This window comes from Malaclemys terrapin, chromosome 5 (assembly GCF_027887155.1).
Source record: "Malaclemys terrapin pileata isolate rMalTer1 chromosome 5, rMalTer1.hap1, whole genome shotgun sequence".
NCBI classification, from domain to species: Eukaryota; Metazoa; Chordata; order Testudines; family Emydidae; genus Malaclemys; species Malaclemys terrapin.
The window spans coordinates 45,082,230-45,091,404 of NC_071509.1; the positions used below are offsets into that span (position 1 = coordinate 45,082,230).

General features: G+C 45.1%; 1 protein-coding gene across 2 annotated transcripts; it reads left to right on the forward strand.

Moving 5' to 3' along the window:
* The first annotated feature begins 2,769 nt into the window (after positions 1 to 2,769).
* LOC128837579 (uncharacterized) lies at positions 2,770 to 8,250 on the forward strand. Of its 2 annotated transcripts, none has more exons than XM_054028811.1 (2): positions 2,770 to 3,192; positions 4,528 to 8,250. In XM_054028811.1, exons 1-2 carry the CDS (start codon positions 2,865 to 2,867, stop codon positions 5,484 to 5,486), a joined length of 1,287 nt encoding a protein of 428 aa, XP_053884786.1. In that variant the 5' UTR covers positions 2,770 to 2,864; the 3' UTR covers positions 5,487 to 8,250. The 2 variants fall into 2 exon arrangements, 1 of the variants encoding a protein (XP_053884786.1); XR_008444983.1 differs by lacking the exon at positions 2,770 to 3,192 and adding an exon at positions 3,519 to 3,921.
* Positions 8,251 to 9,175: the final 925 nt, after the last annotated feature.

Below are 9,175 nucleotides of genomic sequence, written 5' to 3' on the forward strand. Positions count from 1 at the left end.
AATAGGATTGTAACTTGAACATCTTATAATGAAAATTTAAATTTAATTTAGTTCCCTGCTTGTAATTTCAACAGCCACAACCAGTTATTGTGCTTATCTAGTAGAATGTGCTATTCATTTGAAAAGTTGTTCCCTAGGAGTGTAACTAACATATAAAACATTGAATGGGGTCCCGCAGAGATCAGTTCTGGGTCCAGTTCTGTTCAATGTCTTTATAAATGATTTAGATAAAGGCATAGAGAGTAAACTTATAAAGTCTGCGGACGATACCAAGCTGGGAGCGGTTGTAAGTGCTTTGGAGGATAGGATTAAAATTCAAAATGATCTGGAGAAATGGTCTGAAGTAAATAGGAAGAAAGTCAGTAAGGACAAATGCAAAGTACTCCACTTCAGGAACAAGCAGTTGCACACATACAAAATGGGAAATGACTGCTAAAGAGATCTGGGTGTCCTAGTGGATCACAAGCTAACTATGGGTCAACAGTGTAACACTGTTTCAAAAAAAGCAAACATCATTTTGAGATGTATTAGCAGGAGTGTTGTGAGCAAGACGTGCTCCGCGCTGTTTAGGCCTCAATGGGAGTATTGTGTCCAGTTCTGGGCGCAACATTTCAGGAAAGATGTGGACAATTTGGAGACAGTCCAGAGAAGAGCAACAAAAATTATTAAAGTTTTAGAAAACATGACCTATAGAGGTCATGGAGGTGGGGTTTTTTAGAGCTAGTTCTCCTAGTGCTCTGCCGTGACTACAGCACTTTAACGGTACCAGTGTAGCCTAGTCCTTAGATGGATGTTACTAAAGAAGTGCAAAGTAGTATTTATAGTTGGTATGGTGTTTGTTTCAAAGATTCACTGGAGCAGTGCTGATATAGTTTCTCTAGTTTAGAGTTTGTGGGTATTGCAACAGGAAAGCTGACAGTGATTTTAATCCAATAATACAAGTACCTTCTTTCAGTTACCCTGAAGTTTCAACATTTGTGTAAAATAGTTATGTTTCAGTGTTACTGTGTCCCACAAACACTGGAGTTTTTCACAACAGGCCTCAAATAAAGTGGTTGAGCCTCTTGTGCTCTGAGCTGATTGGTGAATGTGATGAAGTACAGTAAACTTAGCAGACTAACCACAGAGAGATGTTTTCTTTCTGCACCGGAAACACCTGCCAGAAAAGCTGGGTTCACTCAAACTGCATGTAGAACAGCCCAGAATTAAACTTCCATCTGTACAAAAGCTAGAGAGTGATATATTACATTTGGTAAATCAATTTATATTAAGTATATATTATTGTATTATATTGCCAGGTACACGAGAAACATAATTGCAAGTTGAAGGAAGCTTTGTAAATTGCATTTTTCACAAGTGACCATGCACTGCCAGTTTTAGATTAGTAATTTGAGAAGAGTGCATAGTGGGATTCACATATTTTTCTCCCAAATTAAATAAAAAGATCTTGGAAAATACACCATGGCACAGCAAGTAAACATGATTTGCGTCCACGTTGATTTCATACCCATTTTTTATTAACTTAAATCCTGCTTACAACGAAGGCTGATGCATGATTGTTGCTAAGTCCAGTTACAGTCCCTCTGTTCAGATGGGAACACACAGCCATGACTGTAGCCTGGCTAGCAGGTCTTCCCAAAGCATTGCATCACACAATAACCAGGCTTCCCCACCACATTCCCATTAGAACAGATATTCCATGAGGAAGTAATGCTTGAATGAACAAGAAGTTCAATGCTTTTTGCCCACTCCTTGCTGTAAATAGTCACAATGCACACCTGTGTCAGCTTTTGTTTTCTTTTCTTTTCTACTATGCAGTTTGCTAGCTCTTCCCATCTCATCTCATAAAATTGAGACCTCCAAATCTGTGCATGGTCAGATATCAAGATTAAGACCTTCCTTGCAGTTTGAGATGAGACCATCCAACCTGATCTAGCTTTTTGCTAATGGAACCAGCAGGGGGTATAAACAGATTTTGGGCATGTGCCAAATCTGGTACCATTCTGTTGGACAAACAATGATGAGAGACAATAAAAACACCAAAGTTCCGGTAACACTAAAGGGCACTAATTATAACCCAGCAGTTTCATGGCAGTAGCACTTATTTAAAATGAGATGATCCAGTCTGACATACAACCCTTGTTGTGATGTTGTACCTGCCACTTCTTGAGACAGCAAGTGCAACAGTGCTAATATTGTCACCACAGATGAGGGTGTGGTTGCAGCCAGGGAACAGTGGTGACTCTGGAGTGTTTTCAGGAGACTCAATCCTAGGAGGTATGGCATTTAATATTTTAATCAGATCGTACAATGGTATTACCACTTGTGAGAACTGGAACTCAGGAAGGTAGGGTGGGGCCCTTGCCCTGCACTACTGTCATCCGAGTAACTAGGAGTAGATGTGGATCTCACTCTCCTTAAGGAGTTACTAAAACCTAGTTGAGGAAAATCGACCTCCCCTGCCCGGCGTCGCTTGCATGTCTCAGTGACTCCGCAATCCACGACCTAGGGCGCTGTTGGCACCGAGCGCGACTTCCCGCACATCCCCTTAGCCACATGCCAACAAAAGACGGCCCGGTTGAGCAACCACTTGGGTGCGAGGAGCACCCGCCCAGTCATTGGTCAAGACACCAGCGAACCGCAGCATCCCCCGGAGTGGGCGGTGCAACTTCGGCTTGTCAATCGCCAATTTCACCAATCAGGGGAGTCGGAAAAGACCGCGAGCCGCCCCGATTGGCTCGGAGAGGGCCGGCTCAGCTACAAAAAGGGCAGGAGGCAGCACCGCCTGTTGTAATTAGGACGCTCATTGGCGGGAGCGATTTTGCCGCTTCGCATCGGGAGAGGCCGCTGCCATCGTGCCGCCCATGCCCGGCTGGAGGAGCCGCTGCCCGCAGAGCACGGCCGAGCCCGCCGCCTGCCCGTTCTGGGCGATGCTGGGGCTCCTGGCCCAGGAGCCCGGCATGGGGTGGCTGGCGGAGAGTCTCTCCGAGCGGGCGGCCCCGCGCTCGCCGCCCGCCTCGAGCCGCAGCAGACGCGGTGGCCGCTGGGCAGCTGCAAGCAGCGTCAGCACAAGCCCAGGTCCTGGTGCGGCTTCGGGCCAGGCGAGGATGCGGAGCCCGAGGGAGCAGTGGGGCTGCCTCGCAGCGGGGGGAGAAGCCGCAGCGGAACCGGCGTTAGGAGACGCGCCAAGCGGTGAGTGCTGCTGGGCTGCGGCCGGTGGGGACTCCAACCCCCGGCGTGCACTGCGGCGCGGCCCGCTGCGGCCGGGCGGCTCGGGCCCAGGGCACGCCGGGGGCGTTCCCCGCTCCGCGCGGCTGGAGCCCGAGGGAAATGGGGCACTGGGGATGAGGGGGTGCGCGGGGACAACGGCCAGTGCGGCTTCCCAGGGGGCCGCGGCTGGGTGCGCGGCGGGCGGGGCGTGGGGCTGTGTCACAGCACCGGCTGCACGCGGAATGAGTGCGGTGTTTCGCGCTATGGGCCACTAGCAGGCGCGGGGGGGGGGCGGGCGGTGCGCTGTGCCCCTCGCTACTCGGGAGTTGGGTGTTTCTCCTCTCGCTCCTGCTTTCCCCGCCGCTTCTAATGTACGTGCTCGAGCCTCGAGCCAGCTGGCGGGTTAGTAAACAACAGCCTCTGACAATACACCTGGAGACGCGGCTCCGCTTCCTTCTCTGGGGTTGACATATGTGAGGCCTGGCGTTTGATACTGCCGGCGGCGGGGAGAGGCTGTACAGGAAGATAGAATATCTTTAAGTAAAAATCTACAAAGGATTTAAAAGCCTCAGAACAATCCTTTGATCTCTGACAAAGGTCTAAGCGTTTGGGGTTTTTTAATAGGGTTTATGGCTTGCTTATTTATCTTAGACATGGTAAAAACACACCTCCTGGTCCTCTCCTTCTGAGCTCAAACCTCCAATTGAAGGGGTGGGTGAATCTTTATTAAATGCTTTCTTATGGGGTACAAGAGGGGTTGGCAAAAGAGTCAAAGGCTTTAAACAGTGAAACTAATTATCCTCCCCTTGCTTGCTTGACTTGACAGAGCTAATATTACTAATGTAATCTCATTTTAGTATGATGTAAAAGTAAATCTCTTGATTTTCCCATTTGGTTTGCTTTCACATGGGAAAGAAAACATGCATCTTTTGGGAATGTCGAGCATTACTGCAACACCTATAGTTATTTGATTGTCACCTTGAGATGGTTGTCCCGGTGTGGTACCTGTTGTAGTTCACCATTTGTATCTGTGGACTTGCAACTGTACTTTGCCCAAGAGGGTGGCAGCTAGGTTTCAAGAGAATCTGCTAAACTCCAGACTTTTGGGGGAGGGTAATCTGGCCCACTGACTTCAGGGACATCAGTTGCTGAATTTTCTACCATCTTGGTGGGAGGGTGTTGAGATTCCTTAGAATGTATGGTATAAGGGGAATAAGTGCTGAGACTAGAATGGGGACGGCCATCTGTCCAACTTTTAACCCTTATTTCATGAGGTGAAATAAGGTGTTAAACAGATTCTGATTTTGTTTATTGCAGGTGGATGCATTTCTGGACCTCATATAGGAGATGGACCTAGCCTTGTCTCTGAGCAGCATATGTTGGGCCCTTGGCCCTGGAAGGCCTTGGATTTGTTGGAGCGTTCAGGAGATGCCAGAATTTGGCAAGCCTACCATGCAGGCCTGATGCACTTTTTTCTCTTCAGAGAAGAGATGGGAATGCCTGCAGTTTGGCCAGTTCCAGAGGATCAAATTAGAGGGTTTATGGTGGCTATGGAATCACAAGGCTTGTCCTCACCAAAAATACTGATGTACTTGGCAGCACTGTCCTATATCTCCAAAATCACAGGTCACCCTGATCCTCTTCAAGATTTTGTAACATGTCATATGGTGGCAGGGTTGCAGTGGAGGGAAGGTAATCAAAGATATTGCAGATCTCATGTAACCATTGAGGTGTTGCGATCTCTCTTGGGCACAGTACAATCTGTGTGTAGCTCTCTTTATGAATGTTTGTTGTTCCGTGCCTTGTTTACTGTGGCTTTTTTTGGGGCTCTTCGGGTGGAAGAAGTGGTAGCAGAACACCACAACTGGGCACAGCCAGAGCTCCTGTACATGAGTGATGTCCAGCTGACTGAGGAAAGAGTGAACATTTACCTGCATACATCCTACCTGGGCCAAGAAAGGCTTTTGATCTCTCTTGGATTATCTAGCGAGACATGGGTATGCCCTGTTGAGGCACTGTGCAATTACGTGGCAGCCAGGCCACGAGGGGACGGGCCTCTTTTTGTACATTGGGATGGTACACCATTGACAAGGAGACAGTTCTTGGCTGTCTTCCGTTCTGCTTTAAGGTTACTTGGCCTTCGTCCAGAGCAATATGGTGTACATTCTTTCTGGTTGGGAGCTGTTGTGACTGCTGTACGCTATAGATGTTCTGAAGAAACTATTCTGCGCCTGGGCAGGTGGCAAGGTATCCACCCAAAGAGGAGACAGAAGTAGTCAACCACAGAAGCCAAAACAACAGCTAATGTTCTCTGGTCTATTCCACTTGCTGATGCAGTATTGTTTCCTCACAGTGTGTGATCTAGTGCTCTGATGCATTAACTTTGAAGTAATGGAGCAACTTTTTCAGAGAACATTCTAGTTAATTGACATTTCTTGAGTTTGCAGTGTGCTGCCCTCTGCGTTTGTTTATAAGCTATGTGTGTTGGGGATTGGACTTCATGTCTCTTTGCAAAATTTACTTGCAAGAATTGCTTACCTAGTAAAGTCTTCATGATCAATAAACTTGCGGTTCAATCTCTTTTCAAACTTGTCTGGCCTTCATTGTGGCAGGTCAACAAACTGTTTCTATGCCACATCTCAGCAGGAAATAAACTAAGTCTTGCAGCCTTACTGCTGTTAGACTCAATGGTATATTTAATTGGGACATGAGGACAAACAATCTTGTATATTGGGATTGCAAGCAGTATATTGCTAAACTGAAACTTCCTAAATGGAACTTTAGGCAAAGTGTACAACTTGTTAGGTCAATTATACAAATTATAGATAATGCAAGAACAAGATATGTTCAATGAAACTAAAAGGAGAAATTCAGAACAATAGCTTAAATAAAAGGATGGCAGAAGACTGGAACTTGCTGTCACTAAAACTAACTGAGGGCAAGAACTTAACATGATTCCAGAAGGTATTAGCTGTCTATAGGGATATCCAAAGTGTGCATAACTGACTACAGACTGTTTTTTAGCAACCCTTCCAATAGCTAATATCCGTCTGAGACCTAGATGGGGTAAATAATTCACCAAATTCTACCAAAAGTTTAATTGCCAATAGTCAGTGTGACGATGTATCTCACCAGGCTTTATGGAAATATGCTTATGAAGATATATATGACCTAACTGGAATATGTGTTGTTACCTATGCCATGTAACATCTCTGTAAAGGTTATGATCTACTGAATACATTCCTCCTATATGTATGCATGTATCATTTTTGTACTTGAAGTTACGAATATTGGCTGTATACTTGCTTGATTTCTAAGTACCCTTAGTAGAGCATTTGGTCAGCTTCTTGCGAAAGCAATGGGCGAATTAAGTGCCCAGTCAAGAAACAATTAAAGAACAATGAATCTTGGAAAGCTCCAATCCACATAAGAAGTCTACCTGAGGCCGTTCAGGGTAGCATGTAAACAATGGCTGCTGCCTGTAAAAACTGAGTGGCAAGTCACATGTCCGTGCAGGAATGTGATTCCAAAACGCCATCTTGGAGCGGGACTTTGCATAGGAGAGAGGAGGGGGTTGCCACCCACAAGAGTCTAAACCCCTGGGAGACCCCTCCATTTTGTCTTCAGCTGGCTCAAGAGATAGGTATCCTTGGGGGTGGAGAGGCTGAGAGAAACTGGAACAAAGGACAGTAGCTACAGGGGATGTGAGTGATTGCTGGACCCAGACTAGGAGACTAGTCTGTAAAAGGAAGCTTACTAGAACACCTCTGAGGTTGAGATTTTATCTGTATTCAGTTTGCTTACTGTATTAGAGTTGCATGTTCTATTTTATTTTGCTTGGTAATTCACTTAGTAAGACAGAACAACTTGGAACCACTTAAATCCTACTTTCTATATTTACTAAAATCACTTATTAATTAACCCAGAGTGTGTATTAATACCTGGTGGGGGCAAACAGCTCTGCATATCTCTCTATCAGTGTTATATAGGGTGACCAATTTGAGTTTACCCTGTATAAGGCTTATACAGGGTAAACTGGACTTATCTGGGGTTTGGACCCCATTGGGAGTTGGGCATCTGAGTGTTAACTGAAAGCAGCTTAAGAAGTGTTCCTGTCTTTAAGTCTATAGCTTTGGGAACTGTGGTTCAGACCCTGGGTCTGTGTTGGAGCAGACAGGGTGCAGGAGTCCCAAGCTGGCAGAGAAAGGAGGGGCAGAAGTAGTCTTGGCACTTCAGCTGGTAGTCCCAAAGGGGTTTCTGTGATCCAACCACTTAAGGCTGAGAGTTCAGAGAATTTAACTTCCAGTATCCACTTCAGGTCTCTCCACCAACCCTTTGCCTCTTGGCCAGAGAAGGTGAGGTTACTGTTAGGACTGAGCTGTCTTCAATATTGCTAAAGATTAGTTAACATGTACCGAACTACAAACTGGGAGCATTAACTAATCCTTCAGTAATCGTGAAGAGCCTTTCACTGGGACACATGGCAAACTCTTCATAGGGCTGGAATTGAAAACTAGGTGGAAGACTGGACTCCCTGCTCTGGCCCATTTAATCAGATGAAGAGGCAGAAGTAGCATGAAGGTATTTAAAAGCCCTGGATGTGGCATTGAGGAACTTGACTATAAGGTTGTCTACCTAGGGGCAGTTCCTGTGTAGAGGAGGCTGTGGCCTGCCAAGATTCAAGACACTGCTTGGCCCACAGGTAGCTTCGGGTAGACTGCTATAACTTGGGCAGCTTCCCAGGGCTGTCTAAGGTCATGCTAGAGCAGCCAAGGAGTAGGACCATACAAGAGCTCCCATCCCCATAGTTACAATTTCTGCATATCTCCTAATGATGTAGTACTGAATCTTATCCCAAACTGGGATCACACTGTAGTATGGGAGAGGCTTTGGGAAGCTTATTCTCCACCCACCCCCCCCACTCCTAACCAAACCCATTTTTAACCAATACAGATATCTAGATCCCAAGATGCTATCTACTGGTTGCTTCCACTTCTACTATACTGCCATCTTAAACATTAAATATAAGCTGTTACTTAACCTAGTTTCTATTTTTACTTACCCTAAATTTGTTTTAGTAAATATACTTCCAATGATGCTAAAGTCTACCTCACTACTAGATATACTGAAGTTGATTAGTTGACTGATAGCTTATCAAGATGGCTTGAGTTCCATGGGAGAAAATTCAGGCAGTGTTGTCCTTGGAAATAATTCTGAAATCAATAGGCCAGATTATCGTCCTCAAGAAGTCTAGAGTTCAGCAGACTCTCTCTGAAACTTAGCTGCCACTCCCATGTGCAAAGTACAATTGCAAGTCTATAGATAGTTACCAGTTAGCCCTTCTAAAAGAGACACCAGAAAATACATTTAAAGTGGTGATGAGTTTAAATGCTATTGAAACTTTTTATATTGTCACTGCTTTTATCTGTGTGACAATGTTGGATTCTTGTCTTGCTTGTTCCAGCCTTTCTCCATTCCTTTTGGTCTCACTTTAGGTTCTAGAGTTTCACTGACTTCTGTATTCAAACTACCCTGATGTCTTTTTTTTTTTTTCTTTCCATGATTTCAAAGCTAATTACAGTATTATTTTTCTCTTCTGTTTCCATATATCACATGACTGATTCCACTGTTTTTTATCTAACAGTCTTTAGACCAACTCCTCCATTTGCTATTTAGGTTCCTCACTCAACCTTGTCTTTACCAAACACAGCTTTTCTAATTTCTCACTAATTCTAATTCCTGTCTGAATAATTGCTTACTCTTCCCTGATTTACCTTATACCTGTCGGTCTCTAGTTAACCTGTCTGCCTCTGCTGCTGCTTTCAATCCTTTTTTTTTTCTTTTGTTGCTGCTATCCATTAATGCTATAGATTACTTCCAACTCCACAATTGAGTGATTGGCTTCCTTCTAACTGTTTATAATGAGCTTGCTGCTGTAACCCTGATGCAGTTTTGAGAGCACTTG